Source organism: Micromesistius poutassou (genome assembly GCF_964030765.1).
Source record: "Micromesistius poutassou genome assembly, chromosome: 1".
NCBI lineage: Eukaryota > Metazoa > Chordata > Actinopteri > Gadiformes > Gadidae > Micromesistius > Micromesistius poutassou.
The window spans coordinates 413439-436450 of NC_140271.1; the positions used below are offsets into that span (position 1 = coordinate 413439).

Consider the following 23012-nt stretch of genomic DNA (forward strand, 5'->3'; position numbering starts at 1 on the left):
CAGCTTCAGCTTTGAGAATGAACGTTCTACCGTTGCAGTGGAGACGAGTAGAGTAGCATATATTTTAATGAGTTTGAGTTCAAGCATAGACTTGACTGTCCTCTTGGGACACTTGGAACGCATTGGAAGACTCTCAACTCTGTTTTAAGGTTGGTGTCTTCCCCCCTGAAGTCCATAAAATCCACATAGTGAATGTGCTGTATCAAAACCTCGGCCGCTATCCTTCCACTGCTGTGGGTCAGTGAGTCTCTGCAGTGACATCACAATGTCCCGAGTCCTTCCCCGTGAAAATCTTCTCTCAAGTTCCCGTCTCAGTCTGTCCAGAAAGGTATAGTATGTTCTTCCCCTGTAATATTCCTCCAAGGTCTGGACTTCATCATCATCTTCTGTTGCTGATTTGGAAGTGTATTTCAGCTTTGCAGGGACTTTTCCTCATCTACCATGGAATCTTTGTCGGAATGCTTATGTCATTTTCCTCTGCGATTGATTTGGCAGTGTTGTATGTTTGTGAGAATTGGCTGTCTCTCCTCAGTTCCACTACTCGCTTCAGGACACCATCTAACACAAGCAGCAGCCATGTCCAGGTCATCCTGCTGGAGTACTTTTGAGGCAACTGATGTCTCCATGAACGTCGGGGGGGGGGGGGGATCGGGATCAGATCGGGGGGGTCACACTCTCTCAGATCTCGCAAGTACTTTAGGGCAGCAGGGAGGACCTTCCTAATTGTCTTTAAAGCATCTTCTCTGCAGCTCCACCGGGTGTCTGAAAGCCTCTGTAGTTCAAGGACACGTTGGTCTGGATTCATGGCTTTTTGAGTATCCACAAATGCAGCATGGCACTTTGTAGAGTTTGCAATGAATCTGTGTACAGCCTCTCAACTACTGTGAAGAAATCCACAAAGTGCTTGTTGGATTTTGCACTCTCAACTAAAACGAGATTTAAACAATGTGCATGGCAGTGCACATACAATGCTCTCTCATTTTGTCTCTGAATCTGGGACTGCAGCCCATTGTAGCGTCCACTCATATTGGCTGCTCCATCATATATCCCTGTCCACAGACATCTTGAATGTTGAAGTTGTTTTGCTCAAGTAGCTTCATCACTACATTCTCCAGTGCCTCTCCCGTTGTTGATGCCACATCACATAGTTGGACAAAGCGTTCCTTTATAGTCATGTTGGGACATATCGCACAACAAAGGACACCTGCTCAATATGTGACACATCAGAAGTCTCGTCCAGCAAAATAGAAAATTGTGATGCTTCTGTCACTTCCTTCTGTATGATTCGTTTCACATAAACACTAAGTGCTTTTATGAGGTCATTTTGTGTCCTATTGGACATGAGAGACACCTGGCACCTTTGGTTTGATGGTTGTTTTTCCTTGACTACGTCAAGATGAAGCCTGAGTATGCTGTCATATTGGCCGAGCAAATCCACCAGGTTCAGAAAATTTCCTCTGTTTGAACTTGACAAGCCTTCTTCATTACCCCTAAAGGCCAAAGCTTGCTTTGCCAGAAATAATGTGATGTCCATTAAACGGAACATAATCTCCCAAGAATGTTTTTCTGCCTCTTCTTTGGCTTTTTCTGCCGCTTCTTTGGCTGCTTCCATCTGAGAATCAGCTACTGCAAAAGCCCTCTCCAGTGTATCTTTTTAAAAGGCATTCCACCTAATCATGCTTAGTATATGCGATTCACTGCTGCAGTGCTCCTTGCTCTTCATTTTGGCCTGCCTCCACAAGTTTATCCCGACAAACTTCCATCCTGTCCTGTTCTGAAACCTTTCCTCATTCATAAAATTCCTGCAGCTAAAGCAATGCATGGCATCATTCAGCAGAGAGTATTCCAGCCAGTGGTCATCGTTATACCATTGGGCTTGAAAAGAGCGCCCATCTGGATTTTTAGGGAAATTTACCATAGGGCGGCAAGGCCCGACTGAATTGGAAAATGTGATGAAGGTCTGGTCGTATTTAAGATTGCTTCTCTGTACATGAGCTGGATATGTGGGATTAGCCAACCTCAGCAAAAAATCTAAATCGGTGGATTCTGCCCCACTCTTCATCTCAATATCCTCCCTTGCTGATGTTCTCCTCTCCCTCATCTCATCCTCTTCCTCATCTCATCCTCCTTTCCCTGTTTTGCCAGTCTGTCCTGATCTCATCTGGGATTGGCTCGGGCTCTGGCTCTCTGAACGCAACTGATGCACTGGGCTCATCATCTGTCCAATTACATATTATTGTTATTACCATTATCATTATTATTTTAATGCCCACTAGAAGCAGTGGTATTTATGTTCTGCTCAGGCAAGATCTTTGAAAGGATCTCTAAAATAGCCTATTTTTAGATTACAATTATTTAGCCTGTGGCTCCTTACCGCTGTACTTTCTAGCAGGGTCCTCTCATCTCATATTTGGTGATCAGCACTCAGGCCTACCTGCCCTATGTGCCTCCTTGTCCACATTTTCCTCATATCTGGAGGCTTGTGGCTGTTCCTCATCTTAAATGTAATGTAATTATGAAAAATTGACATTAGTAGGCTAAAATATGAGTCTGATTAATTAATCAATTAGCCTACACAGTGTCATCTTTATCACAATGCAAAGTCTCACCTGCTGGTTGGCTTTTTCGTAACCAAACCTGCAGTGACGTGCTCCTTCCCAGTTGGGAACCAATCAGATCGCTTGATTTAAGCCACCCGTTTTATAATCTTCATCATTCAACAACACGTTGTTGTCTCAAAAACATGCTCTGCTTATTCTAAACAGCTGAAGCTTCATAGACCAATTACCATAACGCACAACAAAGATCACTAAATAATTTTATTTGATATGGCTTTTTGACCAATTACAATTAATTTCTAAATGACAAAATAAATTGACTCGTAATCAGCCACAGATGAACGCGTTGCCATAACTATGGCGGTAACCAAGTGACTGAGATTTAAAAAAAAGGCTTACATTGTATTATGTGACATTCTCTTTATATGGCCTCCAACCAGAAATGACAGGTATATGCAAATGAGCCCATGTGGGGAAAATAAACCAATTGGCTACTTATGCAAGTATATTTAGAATCAGGGGAGCCTGAGCAGTAATAAGACGATACAGCTGGTAAGTCCCGCCCCTTCCGCTAAACCCCAGTGGACCTCTGGGTTGAAAAATCGTTAATGCAAGTGAATGTGAGAAAATAATTATTTTTTTCATTTATTATTTTTCATGTTAAGAGTTTGACAGTATATTGTAGCTAGCAGTTGTGGAATAGACATAACGATAGAGGCTACGGTTCTTTTTGCAATTTATTTTTCCAATATTCATTTTCCATTGACTATCAGACGACGGCTATTTAGTTCAGTTTTGTAATTTTCCCCACGAAGAATTGTGCTTAGACCATCTAGAGTCTAGACAAACAACTAAATGTAAACAAATATGTTCTTTATCCTTGACTATATTTTACAGCCTGTAGTTTCTTCTTTTTTTTAACCCTAAATAAACCCGTGAAACGTAGAGATCGTCAACATAAACTTTATTTGTGAAAATAAAATAAAAAAAATCAAAGACATAGGCCTACAAAACAAAGTAAAAAAATGTTGCTTTGGGTAAACTTCACAGGGACGATACAACCCCCATCCTCCACAAGCTTCATTCGATGCAGAGCACACCAAAGGACGTCGCGTCACATCTCCGTTTTCTCCAGATACACGTGTGGCTGTTCTTCAAACCACCAGCAGGGGACAGCCGGAGTGTAGGACGTGTCCCTGCCCCCTCCCCCGCTGCTAATAGCCTGTCACTACCATAGACCTATAAGGTCACTACACCTCTCTCGCTCTTTTTCTTTCTTCCTGTAGTTGTTTTCTCTCCCTCCTCTACGTTTCTTCTTATCCCCTCGTTGCCCTGAGCCCTCCCCTGCTCTGATTGGTTCCAGACGTGCAACTGAGCACTTCTTGCCGACTCAACATTCCACAGCTGGAGAGGGCGTGAGCGTGCGCACACACACGCACATACAACAAAGCCATGCGCGCGCATGCACACACACACACACACACACACACACACACACACACACACACACACACACACACACACACGCACACACACGATAAAAAAGGTGCTGGTATTTTCACAGCAGTTTAGTGAGACCAAGAAGCTCAGACCCGAAGCATTCTTACAGTCGTACACCAAATTACACAAATGACACTGAAGCACAAAGGAATGTTTGGAGAGGGAGGGAAAATACATGAAATACCTTTTCATGATGACATCTGGTCCCTATTTCGCCTGGAAGCAACAAAATATTATTTTTATAAAAGGTAAACAGAATGTAAACAGAATGCGAGTGGGAAAATTTCCAAATAAGACGAATTTACAATAGCAGATGTTTTTCTTTGCAGGTCAATGCAAGGTTACGGTGCAGCCAGGCAAACAATATGACAAGGAAGGTTTATTGATCTATACAAGTCATGAAGGCCATATACATATATACATACATATGTATATATATATACACAGCCATTTATATATATATATACATACATATGTATATATAATATATATACGGATATATATAGTTCCATTTATTCAATAATAGTTTCTTTCATGGTGAAAGAAACAGAAGTATTGAATAAACAGAACAGTGTTGTTAAAGCCAGAGGAATAAATGGTTGACAAACCAAACCAAGAAAGTGGCAGCAAATGCCTTGATTCCAGTAATGTCGAGGTGAGCTGCCAGAAAGTGCCAAAAGATACAAATCACGTCTTATAAGTAAAAGTCAGTCCAACAATTTGATGTTTGAAGGTCAATTTATGTACTACCATGTTCACTTAAGAACAGCAACTGTAATCAAAGTCCTATTTATTTATGTGCATAAAATAATCCCAAAGACACACACAAACACAGACACACACACACACACCTTCGCTTGGCCACTGCATTCGGCCATCTTGGACGTCCCCAATGTCCGTTTTCCCCCTCTACACATTCACATTTGGACCGGTGTCTCTTCTGCGTCACACCAAGCTGTGGCTGACATGCAGACGTACAAATCAGGATATGGAAGTGACATAATTTGGCAAAAGCAATGCATGCATCGTCATCATCGGTATATACAGTTGGTGCTGTAGATACTAAGAAATTCAACTTAGACTGAAAAAAAAAACGAAATCAGCATAAAAGCAAAAAAAAACAAAAAACTAGCACACCTGAACTTCAGGTAAATACTGTCGTGCTAAAGATGGAAACGATTTGGTTGCAGGAGAGAGTGTGTGGATCTTGGTCCCTTGTTCCTACTTTGGTCTCGTTCATAGATTACTTTACAAACGTTATTGGAGAAAACGTTAGAAATGACATGGTTTTCTTATTCGTACCTTACAGTATATCTGATTGTCAAAGTTGCCAAATGTTTGGCAGTCCCACCGTTTTTTTTATTTTTTTTTAATTGCTTTTGAAAAAACTAAAAAGCAAATATAACTCAATAAGACCATAACAGAAACCACAATTCTATGTAGAGGAAGACTTGCTTTGAGGGCTTATCTTTTTTAAAAATCATAATTGACATCTGCTGCGCTCTACGCAGCTTTTCAACCTCTCTCTCTCTCTCTCTCTCTCTCTCTCTCTCTCTCTCTCTCTCTCTCTCTCTCTCTCTCTCTCTCTCTCTCTCTCTCTCTCTCTCTCTCTCTCTCTCTCTCTCTCTCTCTCTCTCTCTCTCAGTCATATACTGTATAATAGTAAACAAACAAACAAGCTTAATCCTAAGCAACACAATCTCTTATCAGGAGCCATTGTCACAGAACAAAGGGGGTTGAACAAGCAAGGGGCTGTTCTCCAGGCAGCACAGCAGGGCAGGGCAGGGCAGAACGGGGTCGCGTCCGGGACGGGGTTTGTTTTTACTCTGGCTGCTCATTCAGCTCCATGTCAGACACCAGAATGTTCTTCTCCGCCTGCTCGGCGGTGCTGGAGCTGGTGCGGCTGTAGCGGGCGCCGTCGTAGGAGCCCCGGGCGCCGATGCCGCGTCGCCGGTACAAGTAGATGATCCCCACGATCAACAGCACCAGGACCAGGCCCGCCACCATGATGACGATCAGGGTGGGCAAGTGGTCCACGTCCGCTGTTTTCGGGGGTTGAGGAGGAAGGGAAGAGTGGTGATGGATGGTATTTCATTAATACACAGGATCAGATGTTATAATCCTTTGTGCCAAAATCCAAGGAAAACACATATTCAGAGGCCCCTGTCCAAACTAACCTTACAAGCACGCTGGCTACCAAACTACCAACCAAAGGTGAAAAGAAAAGAAAAATAAATAAATAAATACAATACAATACACCTATCCTATCCTATGGCTATCATAGCCTAAAGACAGCAATGCCACCTTCAACAGACCCAGGCTCCGTTTAAGTGCAAGCTCCAGGTAGTGACAATGCCCCCTGACCAATCCAACCTTATAAGCACATTGGCTACTAAGCTACCAACCAAAGGTGAAAAACACACGGCAACTAGCCCAACTAACAGCAGTAAATACAGCAGTATGCAGTAAGCAGAATATCATCAGCATATTGCAACGTTTATGCTAACCTCAAATTAATGCTGTGACTCCTACTTTAATATGAGAATGAATGTTAGAGGCTACTTTAATATAAAATACATGCTTAAGGCTACTTTAAGGTAAGAATGAATGCTAAAGGCTACTTAAAGGTACATTGTGTAATTTTTTCTCCCATCTAGTGGTTAAATTTTATTTCGCATTCAAACGAATATGCTCTCTAGCGCCTCGCGTTTTCAAGTGTGCGTTGCAACCTGTTGGAACTACGGCAGGCGGCATGTGTCAAGATTCAAGAAGCTGTGACAACAACATGTCTTCAAACACCACTTCATCAAGTTTTGTTTCGGGTGATGAGGTACGTTATTTCAAACAAACTTCAAACTGCATTGAATCATTATTGTGAGAAGGTATGAGTAATTACTCCTCGAGCAAGATAGTTAATTATGTTTATTGGTAACATTTCTGTCGCAGTATAGCGACACTTGACACACGATGAATACAATTTTTTTTTAGTAGGCTAGAGTTTATTGCTCTACTACAATGCATGAACTATGTGCTAATTAGTAATGAAACATTCTTTATCCTTTTATTGTTCTATGTCCGTGCATTGTCAGAGATCATCATCAGGCGATTCAACGCCGGTAGGGAGAGGAAGAGGGAGAGGACAGAGAGGCAGTGGATCGGTGGGAGCTAGGCGAGGACGGCGAGGAAGAGGAGGAGAACGAGAGTCACAACCACGACGACAAAGACGCCCGGCAGCTACAAGAGAAAATCTTGATAGGATTACGTAGTGCTTTTTGTCCCTCATCGTTTTTTATAGACCGGAAGGACATTGAAGTCTCCGTAGAGCTCGCCCGTCCTATGTAAATACAGATAATGGATTCTTCGCTCAGGAGGATAAGTGAGATTGTTGGCAGAGATAATTTTAAACCAATGAGGACTTATTTATGAATGAAGACGTTGATTTGAGGTAATAAATTACTTAAAATACTACACAGTGTACCTTTAAATATAAGAATGAATGCTAGAGGCTACATAAAAAACAAAGGCTGCTTTAATAAAATAACGCTACTCTATCATGAAACTGAATGCTAAAGGATATTTGGTAACACTTTATTTGAAGCTATCTACATAAGAGTGACATGTCATAGTCATAACTATGACATGACACTGTCATGAACTTGACATGTCATAAACGGTATAAACATGTCATAAACGTTTATTATTTATTATTATTTATTATTTATTATTTATTTATTATTATTAAGTCATAAACCTTTGACATGTATATACCGTTTATGACAAGTTCATGACAGTGTTATGTCATAGTTATGACAGTGACATGTCACTCTTATGTAGATACCTTCAAATAAAGTGTTACCGGATACTTTTATAGATTAATGAATGCTATTGGTTACTTAACATTAGACTGAATGCGCAACACTTCTTTAACATCAGACTGAAGTAGAGATTGCAGAGCACAGGCATACTTACAAGTTGCCGCTGAAGTCTCAATACCTGAGGGGTAAACAAAAACACAGAATCCAGCTCAAAAGAGTCCATGATATTATAAAAACTGACCTAATTCAGTGTGTGTGTGTGTGTGTGTGTGTGTGTGTGTGTGTGTGTGTGTGTGTGTGTGTGTGTGCACACTCACTGCGTGGCCGTTTGCAGATGACTCCGTGCGTGCGGTTTCTGCAGGACCCGGGCTTCCAAATGCCGGTGTTGCTCTCGATCCAGAAGCAGCTGTTGGCGGACAGCATGCTCAGCACGTCATGGGCCTCCCAGTTGGTGTAGGACATGTCTGTGGTCTCGTCCCACACTAGGGCACTGCCTGGAGGGGTGACATGGAGAAAAACCATCGAGAAACGTGTATCCAAAGACACACAAAATGTGGATGATGAAAAATCATACACAAACCATACACGAAACACATCAAGAATGTAACAAAGGAAGATCCATGTTGGAAAAAGTGATGAAAATGTACAATATGGAAATGTGTGAACATAAAGAACGCACAAAAGTGGAGCATTTTACACTCTCACTTCAGTAGTTTATCTTATCGTTCTCTGTAGGGATTTTAGGATCCAAACATATGATGTGTTCCATAAAAACACCACCAGCGAAAGCACATTCTAGGGAAATATCTTCTTCTTACAGATAGAATAGCATTTGGCATTGTACATTGTACGCATACGTTGAAGCAACCCTGGCTCTACCTTTGAGAGAGATGCCCAGCCAAGCTCCATGAGCTTGTTCGGCATACCCCTGAATATGTTCCCACACGAACCCGTTTTCCATCTCATCCAGCACTGAGAGCAGATCAGCTCCCACTGGAAGAATGAAAGAATAAACAGAAAGGGAGAGATTTAATCTCTCTCACACACACACACACACACACACAGAAACATAGGGTGAAACAAATTGAAATAATTTAAACTTAAAACATTGATTGTTTTTTTATAGCTTCAGAGAGCGCAGCCCATTTCAAAGCAAGCTCAATACATACAATCAATGCATGGTTCCTCAACCAGGGTTAAAGTGGATCGAACAAGTCACACTACGAGTCCAACAGCAATATTCATGTTTCCAATTGGATGTAATGGTTCTTCTCCCACAGTCATTATCAACCCTAAACTCAACATGGGCAGCAGGAGGTTACAAAGCAATGTAGCTGCTGGGTGGAAAACATCTGGTTGGAATAACTTGCCATGACCATGCATGCAGCTTTGCATTTCCAGCCAGCCCGAAAGCTGCTGTTTCCTGCATGTTCTTATGGTGCATTTCCACTGGAGGGTGCGGGTCGGTTCAGTATGTAAAGTCGTGGCACGGTTCGCGTTTCCACCGCCAAAAGTGGTCGTGATCCGGACTGAGGCGTACGGAGCCGTACTCGTCTCGCAGTACTGCTCCGTTGGGGTACTGAGACGCCTGAATGGGTGCCGGCAAGTTCGAGTTACACACGCCGTCCGTTGATTGGTCGACAGAATCGTCACTTCCGTACAACAGGGGGATAACAAACAAACACAGTACCCGCGAGGTATTTCTGGACAACGGTGAAAGCTTTATTTATTTAAGAAAATGTTGCGCAAAAGTTTGACGTCCTTCTTGGACGTCCTACATTGTTGCTCTTTGTTCATTGTGTTGCGTTCTTCTTTTTCCTTGGATTTATTAGCAGGCTACACTGTGTCGGGCTGCTATTAGGTCACGATTCTTACGTAGCTGCCGCAGCTATCACCTTCCGGCTAAAACCCGCCCTACCATAAGGGTACTGTCTTAAACCCCGCCCTACCATAAGGGTACTGTCTTAAACCCCGCCCTACCATAAGGGTAACTGTCGGCGGTGGAAACGCGAGCCGTAACTGGGCTGGGCTATACCGCACCCTCACTACTGGGCTGAGGTGTGCTGGGCCGAAGTGTACCTGCCGGTGGAAATGCGCCATTGGACATCAGTCATAGTTGTTCAGAAGCAAGAAGCTGGATTACCAGGTTTACCGAATATGTTAAATCAGAATCTTTGAATCTCATGTTGTGAACCTGGAGCAAAACTGGTACATAGCACTTAAGATGCAAACCCTGAGCAAGACAAGGCAATTTCATCTTACTTCTATCTTCTCATTGATTTAGATAAAGGCAACAACCAACTTTACATACATGGTGATATCCAGAGCAAAAAAATTCCTCCAAATGTAGTGGATCTTAGCTCAGGACGGAGGGGCAGCGGGCTTACCTTTCTTACAAGAGGACAGAGCGTCCTTCTGCAGCCGCAGCGTCTGCAGGTTGAAGGCGTAGCAGTGGTTCCTGAAGGGGACCCAAGACTGAGACACTGAGTTGGGGCACTGGCCCGGGTACGTCCACTGGTGCACCGTCGGCTCCGCTGGTACGAGAAAGAACAAGCAAAGCAAAGGTTTAGCACGTAATATATTCACTCTGTAAGATTAGATTGCACTTCATTCTCATTGCATTGACAGTAAAATATCACAAAATGCCGTAAATATCCAAACAGATATATATTTATGTTATGTTATATATAGTTATGTACAATGGAACAATGGACACACACACACACACACACACCCACACACAATCCTTACCACTAATCTCACAAATAGCTGCCTCGAGTCTATCATCACAAGGACTCATCACCCATTGGCCGGTGCTGGTCATGTGACCACATCCGGTCATCTGTTTGGGTTCCCCTACTTGCCAGTTGGAATATCCCACGTCCTCCTCACCTAGCCAGGTGAAGACTCTCTGTTCCTGATTGAAAATAAACAAACTATTAAACCTAAAAAAAAAAAGCTTCTTCCAACGCTGAAAATGTTAACGAGGGAACCAGCTCAAAGGTACAACCAATCATGAGGCAGTGTATATTTCATATATATACCCGCCTCCCCTTTCAGAAGGGGGTTTACAGAGTGTATGTTCTACACAGGGATGATTTTAAACATTTATGACACTTTTCCAAGAACTGTTGTGTCCGGACCGGATGTTTTAGCTGGTTTTTCCCACCAGGAAAGGTTTGGCAGCCACCCGCAATAAATAGGCAGCAATCTCGCCTCCCGCAATATGAAATGAAGAAAGTAAAAAAAACACCCCATTCACCCAAATTTGAGCACGTCTGTAGTCAGACTTTAAATTAAATTAATCCTAAATCTGATTGTATTCTTTTTTTTTTTAATGAAAAAAAACTGGTCTCTCAGGGCCACCGGTGGCCCCGAGAGAGACGCCTCCCTCACCCCGCTGTTGTAGAGGGCGATCCAGGCGGCCTGGCGCAGGCTGCTCATCAGCAGGGTGAGGTAGGCCTGCTGGTAGGGGTCCCGCACGCTGGCCAGGGTCCCGTTCAGAGACTCGCACACGTGCAGCGCCCCCTTCCAGTCCAGGCGCTTCTGGACCACGCGGTAGGTGGAGCGGCCCAGCTTCAAGGGCCCCGAGAAGGAGGCGGGGATGAGGGCGGGGGCCTGGGGGATGTCGGGGACTGGAGTAGACGCCGGCGATCCAAGTAGAGAGAGAGAGAGAGAGAGAGAGACGAAGAGAGAGAGAGATGTGATTGTGTTGCATCGTCTAGCACTTTAGGATTCAGGGTGCTACTCCTAGGTCGAAAGGTTATGGGCATTAAACCACAAACGTCCACAGAGATGCATCGCCCCGATCGGCTCAGTAATAAGATGTGTCTTACAGAGAAGAGAACTGAATAGTCAATGTATTATACTGTATGGTTATAGTGGTGGATGTGATCAATGAGGCACCTTGTCCCCTCTGGCAGAGAAAGGCGTGCTTCTCCATCTCACATGGCCTGGAGGCCCACATGCCCGTGTTCTTGGCTGGGTTCCCATGGATCATCACAACACAGTTCCCCTGCCAAACACACACATTCCACATGCATCATACATCCCACATTACACATTACACACATCCCATTTGATCACATCACTCTCCATCACGCATGACGTGTCACATCACATCATATCACGTCATTCTACGTCACACGTGACATATCGCATCACATCACACTATATCCCAGCAAACATCACATCACACAACATCAAATTACATCAAACACACACACATCTTACATCCCATATCACATTCTGTCACACATCACAACACATATCACATTACCCACACACACACACACACACACATTCACTCAAGTGTTGAGAGTTGGAAAGAGAGAGCGAGAGAAGAGAGAGCAACAGCGAGAGAAAGAGAAAGAGAGAGTGAGAGAGGCTTTAGCTTTAGCAGTACCGGTGTCTTGTTGTGGAGGGGCCCGCTATTGTCCAGGGGTTCTCCGGGGGCCCAGTTGGTGTAGCTGAGCATGCCTTGCTTGGCCCACTGGAAGTGGCCTTTAGAGTCGGATATCAGTCCCACCCACAGATCCACGCTGACGTTATACAGCAGAGTCGTGACGAACGCTGTAGAGGAAGACAGCATTTAGAGCTCAGGTTCACACCAACAAGACGAGACCAGATGAGACGGAACAAAAACCAGATTTAGATGTTTTTCTTTTAAAGAATGATCACATTAAAACTTAGACGGTAGCATCATGACACATTTCTGTAGAAACATTTAGGGATTCTGTAGTGCGGGTGTTTACCAAGTTTGACAGTCAATCAGCATTCTCACAACTGGTTGGTGCAAGTGAGAGAGATAGTCTAGTTTTATGTCCCGGAGACAGCGGGACACTAAGGGGAGATGTTCTAAAATTAGACCTTTCAAACGCAGGCAAAGAAGTTAGAAAAAAACTGCATTTTTAAAGGTCCATTCCAGCGAATCACAACAACAATATAACTTTCGTATATTCTGAGAATAAATACCATCAGAAAACATAACCATCAGAAAACAACTTGGACGGAGAACGATATTGTTTTGCTTACAGCCGTGAGTATCTACGTACCTTGTTCCAAGTGGTTTGGCAGTACAGCCAATATGGCAGACTTTGTCTCACAGATGAGCATTGCTGCAGACCAGGTGGCCTGGGTTGACTGCTCCTGGCCAAACACTTTGAAACACTGAGGAGATGACAAGTGGTAATATATGAAAGACACTGTGAGCTATAGGAGGAGATATTCAACATGATGTTTGAGGGGGAGTGGTCACAGTTAGAAGACGAGTCAGTGAAACGTTTTGAGAAAGACTGATAAAGACTGTGATGTTTGCATTGTATACCCATATACTATACTTATTTTGCGTTTGTTAAGGATGTATGAATACCTTTATCGGTAGATAATTATTCTGATTCTTTGAAATCAGTTTTTCCTCTGCTACTAATGGATGCTACAACTATAAGATGTACTATTAGTATAACTGCTTTAGATCCCAGACAGGAGTAAAGCAGTTGGACTTTCCACCCAACATAACACTTTGCAGTCAGTATAACTATCCGAACTGAATCAGTATAGCAGTATATCCGTATAAGAACTGAATCACTATTACAGTATGAGAACTGAATCAGTATATAATGGTATAAGAACTGAATTTGTACAACAGTAAAGCCTGAGTCCAGCTTTCTAACACAACTATTACCTCATTATGTTCTTATTTATACTGCATGTTCATCTCCGCTAAGCCAGGGGAAAACATTACCCTTGGTAAACTTTGGAACAATTAATATATTGCTGTCTGTGTGATTTACAGTAAATAATAGATGTAAGGGATAATCCATTCCGGTGTGTCCTGTTATTAGAAAATAATGTACAAAGGGGGGGTTTTGATTCAACTGAGGCGTAGCCGAGGTTTCTTACAACTGAAATAAAAACGTATCTCTCTCTCTCTTGTGTTCTCTCGTAAAGTGCTGACATCAGACTTCTGTTGAGGCAGCGGTTGTGTTTGGGGGCCCACCTTGTGTTGGTGGGAGGACCAGCCCTCCGGACACCCTGAAGGGGGCAGAGGAGACGCCGGGGTGGGGGGGACGGTCCCCGTGACGTTAACCCTCTTACAGATGTACGGCAGATCTGAGTGGCACTTCAGATCCGACCACCCTGCTGTAGGAAAAAAAATACAACGAATCAGTAATATAATATAAGATAATGTCATTTATGTTGTTGTTCGTGGCAGTTACAGTCTATATACAAATTACAATTATATAAAAGATCAAGCGTGACAGTGATCGATAGTTATACAGACAAAACGGCCACGCGCATTAGCGTCCTAAGTCTGCAGAGGTTCTCCTCGATTGGCCCATCGTACCCACCGTCACAAAACAGAGGAAGGAGAAGCAGCCTAAAGGTACGAGGTTTGGACCGAAGCGCTACGAAGAGCTGTGTTGATTTTTGGACCTTAATGACCCTGAATCCGCTCAGCTGTCTCACTTTCCTCCTACGTGACCACTAACTGCTCGCCTCCGTGTAGGTTCAGTGAACAGGCATTGTCGAGCTGAATCCCAGCTGGGTCTCAAACTACACTACCCAGAGTGCACCAGCAGCCGCAAGCTGGCTGCTTGTGACCTAATCAACTCATTGTCACTGAGTGGGAGCACCTGTGTAGAAAAGGGTGCTCAAGTCATTCAGGAGAACAAACTAAAGAGAGAAGACACACTCCAAGTTTCACTCATAGCTTCAGTCCAGAGACGCCAATGGTCGGTTCAAATGTTTATTTACTTTCATGGTGTTAAATGCTGCTTAATATGTATGATTTTGTGTTAAATTCAATTTAAAAATGTTTAATTAAATGGCAACTTTTGTTCTGTTTTTAAAGGTTTACAACCTAATTATTTGGCAAAATACACTGAATGGACCAAATCAACTAAGAAAACCAAAAGAATAAAAAGTGCTTTGAGTCAAATTGAGTTGTCCCTGTGTCCTTTGGAGTTGAAGAAGAGGAGAACTTGACAGGCATTAGGGCGGAGGGCACGGGAAACAACAGTGTCTCTGTACCTGGGTGGAGCGACATGTGCACACACTTGCGGTCTCGACTGAGCGGCTGCGGCCGGCCCGGCGCCCACGAGACGTAGTTGAGGACAGAGTGGTCTGACCAGTGCAGCCGGCCGTCGTTCTCATATGAGTGGAGTCCCAGCCACCAGTTGTTGCTCACCACATTCATCGTCTGAGGGGTTGAGGCAAAAACATTTAGCGTCCTATACCTTAGCCTCCTGAACACTTTTCAATAAATGTACTTTCAAAATGTATGTATATATTTTTTTTGATTTGATTATGTTGTCTTTATTGTCTTCTGTTTCTGCTGGCTGCAGGTTCGAATGCCCTTTGGGGACGTTGTGCTTGTCAGCGTTAATACTATCTTTTAAGAAGTGAGCACAACATTGACAAGGACAGCATTGACACGGGCAAGCCTGCATACTGGCAACCCACGGCAGTCTGAACTCAATGAGGAGATAGCGGCTAGCAGGGGTAAGCTGGTGCTACACAGCAGAGTACATATTTGTCAGCAAAATTTTGAATTGAATGTTGTCGAAACAGCCCGACGTTATCAAGTTCGTAAGATATGGAACGGGGGGGGGGGGGGGTCAGCAGGGGTGTCATAGTGGGGGGGAAAATTGGGCCTGCCTACCCAGGGCCCAAATGCGGAAGTGCCATCGGATTATTTCTACGACTTTCTTCATTTCTATAATATAATATAATATAAGGGTCATAAAAATGTTTTGATTAAAAAAAAAAAAGTGACATGAAGGAAAAAAAAAAAAAAGACGAAGAAAAAAAAACAACGTACTGGGGACAAACACTGACTGTAGTTTTGTGAGATCTTGACTTTGTTTTGCAAGATCTCTAGTTTGATTTGCCAAGATCTTGCGATTTTGCAAGATCTCGCAAAATAAAGTGAAGATCTCGCAAATCAAAGTGAAGATCTCGCGAATCAAAGTCAAGATCTCGCAAAACTATAGTCAGTGTTTTTTTTTTCTTTGTCTTTTTTTTTTCTTCCTTCATGTCACTTCGGCGGCTCTGTAGTCCAGAGACTGAATTTGTTTAAATAATTTGTGTGGAGGCTCTCTGACACCTCTCTCACCCCTCAGGAAAGGCTTAGAATGGCTTAGTCCGCCCTTGCACTACGACCGGTCTCTAAACACAGCTGATCGGGCAGAGTGACTCTCATGTGACAGTCAAGTCTTTCACAAAGAAAGGGAAAATCCATTTGCCCGGGCAAACGGATCTGATTCACGTGGTGTTGGCGGCGCGCTACCTTGCGTAACGTGGTCGACAGGAAGACGCCCTCGTTGTCCGAGTGCACAGAGGCCAACGAGGCCTGGAACCAGGAGCAGATCCTCTGGGCCTGGTGCCAGGTGGTGCGGTGGTCAAAGAACTTGTACTCTGCCTCCTGGAAGCCCACCCACTCTGGGGTACTGGTGTCTGGCATGGACCGCGAAACATGAACACAGTTACCGGGAGGGGGCATCAGGAGAGTGTAATGCCTAAGGTGTTGGACTCCCGGGTACAGGGTACAGAGTTTGATTCCTGATGACCACAGCCTAACCTGTAGGTATCATTGGGTAAGATGCCTGTAAGTTGCTTTGGATAAAATTGCTAAATAAGTAAGTTATTAGTAAACTTGTGAGCTGACAAGGGTACTGACCTTCCTCATCATCTTCTGGGTCCTTAGAAACAGCACCTGAAAACAACATTTGATTAAACAAATAAAATGAATAGGCATGTATTCGTGAAACACACGATGTAGGAACTGGAAAAAACACAGCACATCGCTAATGTTGACATACCATACCATTAGAGTGAGCATTAGCACTGCATTAGAATCAATATCAGAATTAGCCTGATAGCTTCTGATGGGCAAAAATAACCTAACGGACACATTACATTACGAATATAGTAAACTCTGGGTCCAAACCTAACGAACACAACACACCACACATTCAAGAGGGTCAAGATGACCCTCGAGCCCCCCTATCAGTCTGCGGAGAACACTCTGCCACAGCTGGATGGCGAGGACACACATATCACACAGAAAGACAACACAACCCGGAGGCTCAGGGACAAGAGAACCCTCGATAACGCACACAAAGTCTACCACACACACCTGGCTAGGAAAGAACTATAAGTTTCACATGCACCGGATCACGGTGTGCTCTTCTGAAGCAGAACTTCCACGGAGGCGAAGCTCCGGACGACCTCAGCGCTGTTAGGGGACGTAGAATATTCGATCTCTCACGCTTTATGAATCTTTACCTTTGCCACTTTACTCAATAAATCCGAGGCCCTCGTGCTGACAGACTTTATCACCTCTCCGTCTCATTTTATCTGGTCAAGTAACTAGACTAGACTGTTTTTCCCCCAACACTTCCAAGGTTACCTCTGGGGATCTTGCAGATCCAGTCCAGCTCAGAGTCACAGTGCATGGCCAGCCATGTCTTGGAGCCCAGGTCCGTCGCCGCACACTGCCGGATGTTGTAGTAGTAGCGGCCAAAGTTCTCGTAGGTATACTGCGAGGGACAAAGACATACAGGTTATGTCGGTTCCTTATGGCGGCGGGTGCATTTAAATACGCTAGCGGACATTTTTGCGCCCCGCTTTTTGTAGTAGGCAAATAGTAACTATTCTTTACAGGTATGTCAACATTTCATCTGGTATTTACACCTCACATGTTACTAATTTGTTTATGTATGTAATTTGTTTTATTTTATACCTGTTGAGAGTTGGGCCATGTACTATTATGTAAATTATCAATGTTCTTTTCTGAACATTCTCATCCTCTGTACTAGACACGTTGCATGTATGTCACTCGCATATCTTGCTATTATCAAGGATTTCTCTCTCTGTTTGGGAGTTGTGTCATGCATGTATAAGCTATCTATTATTCTTATTTAAACCGTCTGTACTAATTTTCTGTGCACGAGTCTATTTTTGCTTCACTCTTATCTTTTAGCCCTGAAGGTAAATGTGTAGACTCTTCATGTCAGGGGTGGTTGGAATGAAAACAACATCGGAACTCACGGCCAGTCCATCACTCCACTTCCAGCTGCCGTTATCTACGGGGTTCCTCCGGTTCAGACCAATCCAGAACCAGTGCTGCTCGTGATCCTCAGAGTCCCTGTTGAGCACATCCATCTCCATTGATACAGCCCTTGTTATCAGTGAATCAGTTGCAGATTCACATTGTCTCTGCCTGCTGGCCTTTCTCGATAGCCATTGTTCTTCATATCCTTAAAGGCCTTAAATAATGTCCAACGTATGTCAGATGGCATTTTGTTACACTGTGGTGGCTAGGGTAGAGTTTCGCTACAGCTGTGCTACGTGAGCGCCATCAGAAACCAAAGCTGGCTGTCAATCAATGTGCTATGAGTTACAATTGACAATAGAGCGATGTAATTGGCTAGAGAAGCATCCTATGGCTATATCATCCTAGCTGCCTGCTAAATTTTTTTAGCGGGGGGGGGGGGCATCAGGACTTCTTGTATATAGGGCCCAGAATTTGGTGCTACGCCCCTTCACGTGTCATTGCTAAGTAACAAGCCTTAATACAAGAAGTAAGAGCAAATACATAATTTAGCAGCAAATAATTCGTTTTTCAGGATTTTATCGTGGCATTTGAGAAATTCAACTAAAGGTTACCCAATTCAGACATAAGAGCTCCCATTTTTCATTTAGTGAAATACATTATTGATACATCCTATGACTTGTTTTTATACAAAAACGAAATGAATTGGTGCCTTCCCCAGTTTGAAAACAATGGTTTACATTTACATGTAATGCACTGCAGTATCATTAACAAAATGAACAAGCAACATACTAATCACAAGTACGTGATCACTATCATCATTTCTCTGCCCAGACACGCACCCGTAGTCGTCATGGAGGAGCTTCAGGACGTAGAGCTCTTCCTCGGGGCTGCTGATGCTGAGCAGGTTGGCCCCGTATCCCTGGCAGAACAGGTGGGCCTGCAGCCAGGTCAGCTTCGGCGTCAGCAGGGACGTGGGGAACACCTGGACGCAGTGTGATGTGTAATACAATGTTGTATCATTTTATTATGAAAGGAAAAATATATTTCCCCCATTAGGGCGGCATTAGCTCAGGAGGTAGAGCGGGTTGGCTGGTAACCACAAGGTTGCTGGTTCGATCCCCGGCTCCTCCTAGCTACCGAGTGTCGTGTTGTCCCTGAGCGAGACGCCTCACCCTAATTGCTCCTGACCCTGCATGGTTGACTCTGCCGTCGGTGTGTGAATGTGTGCATGAATGGGTGAATGTCAGTCAACACTGTAAAGCGCTTTGGATAAAAGCGCTTTATAAATGAGGACCATTTACCATTAGAAATGCTATGATTTGGTTAAGGCTACATGGTTTTGACGCAACGTTACAACTGTTGAAACATCTGAGATAGCACCAAAGCAGTTTATGTATGGGTGTTTGGTCAAATTGTAGTCATTGCATTAAGTCTAAATAGTCTGATCATATGGGTTGCGATTTGAAAGTTTCATGCATATTGAACGTTCCTAGTGGTAATGACAGCCTGTTTAAATCTTGAACTTCCAGGCCTTTTTTTTTAAATTTACGAGTTCGACAAGCCTGCCATTTTTTAAAACTTAAAAAAAAAAAAAATTAAATAATACTAACGAATACAAAAGGGTTCATATGTTTTCTGAAGGACAGTTAATAATAATAATAATAATAATACTAAGAAATACAACAGGGTTCCTACGAAAAACGTAGGAACCCTGTAGAGGGTCACCTTGTAGCAGTGTGTCAGTGAGGTACCAGCGGGGGAGGAGGGTCACCTTGTAGCAGTGTGTCAGTGAGGTACCAGCGAGGAGGAGGGTCACCTTGTAGCAGTGTGTCAGTGAGGTACCAGCGGGGGAGGGTCACCTTGTAGCAGTGTTGTCAGTGAGGTACCAGCGAGGAGGGTCACCTTGTAGCAGTGTTGTCAGTGAGGTACCAGCGAGGAGGGTCACCTTGTAGCAGTGTTGTCAGTGAGGTACCAGCGAGGAGGGTCACCTTGTAGCAGTGTTGTCGGTGAGGTACCAGCGAGGAGGGTCACCTTGTAGCAGTGTTGTCAGTGAGGTACCAGCGAGGAGGGTCACCTTGTAGCAGTGTGTCAGTGAGGTACCAGCGAGGAGGGTCACCTTGTAGCAGTGTGTCAGTGAGGTACCAGCGGGGGAGGGTCACCTTGTAGCAGTGTGTCAGTGAGGTACCAGCGAGGAGGAGGGTCACCTTGTAGCAGTGTTGTCAGTGAGGTAGGTACCAGCGGGGGAGGGTCACCTTGTAGCAGTGTGTCAGTGAGGTACCAGCGAGGGAGGGTCACCTTGTAGCAGTGTTGTCAGTGAGGTACCAGCGAGGAGGGAGGGTCACCTTGTAGCAGTGTGTCAGTGAGGTAGGTACCAGCGAGGAGGGTCACCTTGTAGCAGTGTGTCAGTGAGGTACCAGCGGGGGAGGGTCACCTTGTAGCAGTGTGTCAGTGAGGTACCAGCGAGGAGGGTCACCTTGTAGCAGTGTGTCAGTGAGGTACCAGCGAGGGAGGGTCACCTTGTAGCAGTGTTGTCAGTGAGGTACCAGCGAGGAGGGTCACCTTGTAGCAGTGTGTCAGTGAGGTACCAGCGGGGGAGGGTCACCTTGTAGCAGTGTGTCAGTGAGGTACCAGCGAGGAGGGAGGGTCACCTTGTAGCAGTGTGTCAGTGAGGTACCAGCGGGGGAGGGTCACCTTGTAGCAGTGTTGTCAGTGAGGTACCAGCGGGGAGGAGGGTCACCTTGTAGCAGTGTTGTCAGTGAGGTACCAGCGGGGAGGAGGGTCACCTTGTAGCAGTGTGTCAGTGAGGTACCAGCGAGGAGGGTCACCTTGTAGCAGTGTGTCAGTGAGTGAGGTACCAGCGAGGAGGGTCACCTTGTAGCAGTGTGTCAGTGAGGTACCAGCGGGGGAGGGTCACCTTGTAGCAGTGGCGCAGGTTGCTCTTCCAGCCGCTGGGGCAGGCGCCGGTGAGGCTGGGCGTGGGGGCGGGGGAGGGGGGCGGGGCCGGAGGCTCGGGGCTCCGCGAGGCGTCTTGGTTCTGGCGGCAGAGGAACTTTTCCCGGGACGACGCGCAGTCGCTCACCTCCCACAGGCCTGTGGCGTGGCCCGTCGCCATGGAAACGCAGCCGCCACTCACTGTGGGGTGTGTAAACAATGAGGTAGATATGGGAAAAAAAACAAAAACGTCGTCATCTGACACGTCGTTAGGCCCCCCGACATGTGGAGAATTAATGCAAAGCATCAAATCATGTATCATCATCACATCATAACAACATCATAAAAGTGATTACTCCATTTGATTTCACTTTTGATTTTTCTGAAGATATCGTTTATGTTTTATTTTAATTTATAAAGCGATTCATTCCTAAAACCAATGCGTTGATTTTAATAATTTAGATAGCAATACTACAATATCATCGGACTGCTGAGTGGACCTCATTGTTTTCGGATCCCTAATCGGTCCGAGTTGATTTGATGCCCGTGTTCAAGACCTGTGAGGATTTGAGTTACGGCAGTGCTTCAACGCAGCTAAAAGTTTCTGAAGACACACAGCTTCCATAGTATGAGAGGAGCCTACAAATAAGGTGCCTTGACAATTGTGTAAAGTTTTAATGAAATTGTATGACAGGATTCACAATATGATTGTTCAAACTGAGGTTTCAATGCAAAACATTTTTTTTATATCCAGTAAGCAGGACAGAATATTAATCAAATCAAAAAAATAATCACAACCACATATCGGGCAACATATTCACACTTATATTTTTTGTTGTAATCTTGCAGCCTTACCGGGCTGGTCTCTGTTCCAGTTGGTGTAGGACACTTCTTCCCCCCCGAGCCAGTGGAAGACCCCAGGATGGCCCTGGCTTTGGAGCCCGATCCAGAAAAGGTCCCCAGAGCGACCGAAGACCAGACTGTTGGCAAATGCCTGCTCGAACCTAGGACCATTACAAAGGCATAACAAAAGAATATTAAGGTTATAAACTATAAGGTTCTTTCATGTCAACATTATATTCTTACTCTTATTGTGCACTTTTGCCTTTTTAGTGCATTCGATCAATAAATCTCTTGAAAAGTTGCACTGAGGAAAGCGATTTAGTAGATGCTTTTTATCTAATTCACAGGGAGTTTGGATACAGGTCATTAAGAAGCAGGCACATTACTCTACAGGTAAGTTGCCAACATTAGTCCTCGAACCACAGTTGGTTTAATTTGGGAATCCAAGCCCTAAGCCATTACCCATGAGGTAGTCTGGGCCCCAGCCGTCCTACTAGACTGTAACATACGTCACAGACCGCAAACCAACAGCAGCGAGGCAGAGTGATGCCTTCTTTACTGTTTCGAGATATTCTACCGGAGATAAACTCATGTGTATGCAGCTTTCAGAAGCAGATTTTTATATGTTTATTTCTACACTAGCAAGACTACACAGTGTTCATTTGAAACCATTAATGTAATGTTGTTGTTGTTTTTTTACAGTTAATGAGTGCTGGGCCATCAGATGATTCCTCTCAAGTAAGACTACTCCTGAGGCTTAGATGTGTATGTTGGTTCACTACCCGGGGGGGATGTTTGTGTCTACGGTGGAGCTCACCTGTTGGTGATGGTGACTAACGCAGCCCCGCTGTCCTCACAGGCTTTCTTGGCTTCCTGGAAGGAGAGCTGATCCTCGCCGACCCAGTAGCAAGCTGGGCTGTGCCACCTCCACCCCTAGCGCAGAGAGAGAGAGAGAGAGAGAGAGAGAGGGAGAGGGAGAGGGAGAGAGAGAGAGAGAGAGATATTTTATTATGTGTGTTTGGTACAAAACAAGAGCTGAACGCAATCTTGGGAATGCAATATAAAATATATACAAAATACAAAAATATATATATTTCATAATGCGTAACACACTTATATGGGCACCATATTTTTATGTTGGTTAAAAAAAAGAAAAAGAAATGTCAATGTGCATCTGCAGTTAACTGTCGACGTGTACGGACAAGCAGCGCATCCAAAGAGGTCACGAACTGCAGGATTGTGCAGTGAAGCACGGCGCGAAACAGACAACTAAGTGTGTGCTATTTGTGCTCCGTCTGTCTGTCT

General features: G+C 44.4%; 1 protein-coding gene across 1 annotated transcript in view; it reads right to left on the reverse strand.

Annotated features, from left to right (window-relative positions):
* Positions 1–4698: 4698 nt before the first annotated feature.
* Positions 4699–23012, reverse strand: part of mrc2 (mannose receptor, C-type 2) — a gene marked incomplete at its 5' end in the record, with an annotated part of 43706 nt that continues 25392 nt past the window's right edge. The window contains 20 exons of the mRNA XM_084470014.1: positions 4699–6100; positions 8028–8051; positions 8191–8367; positions 8753–8866; positions 10261–10407; positions 10625–10790; positions 11270–11508; positions 11780–11888; positions 12279–12445; positions 12928–13042; positions 13872–14014; positions 14906–15074; positions 16164–16330; positions 16554–16589; positions 17286–17415; positions 17927–18023; positions 18773–18915; positions 20848–21065; positions 21720–21868; positions 22525–22640. Coding sequence (XP_084326140.1) covers positions 5880–6100; positions 8028–8051; positions 8191–8367; positions 8753–8866; positions 10261–10407; positions 10625–10790; positions 11270–11508; positions 11780–11888; positions 12279–12445; positions 12928–13042; positions 13872–14014; positions 14906–15074; positions 16164–16330; positions 16554–16589; positions 17286–17415; positions 17927–18023; positions 18773–18915; positions 20848–21065; positions 21720–21868; positions 22525–22640 — 2847 coding nt within the window. The 3' untranslated portion in view covers positions 4699–5879. The remainder of the gene's footprint in view (positions 6101–8027; positions 8052–8190; positions 8368–8752; positions 8867–10260; positions 10408–10624; positions 10791–11269; positions 11509–11779; positions 11889–12278; positions 12446–12927; positions 13043–13871; positions 14015–14905; positions 15075–16163; positions 16331–16553; positions 16590–17285; positions 17416–17926; positions 18024–18772; positions 18916–20847; positions 21066–21719; positions 21869–22524; positions 22641–23012) is intronic.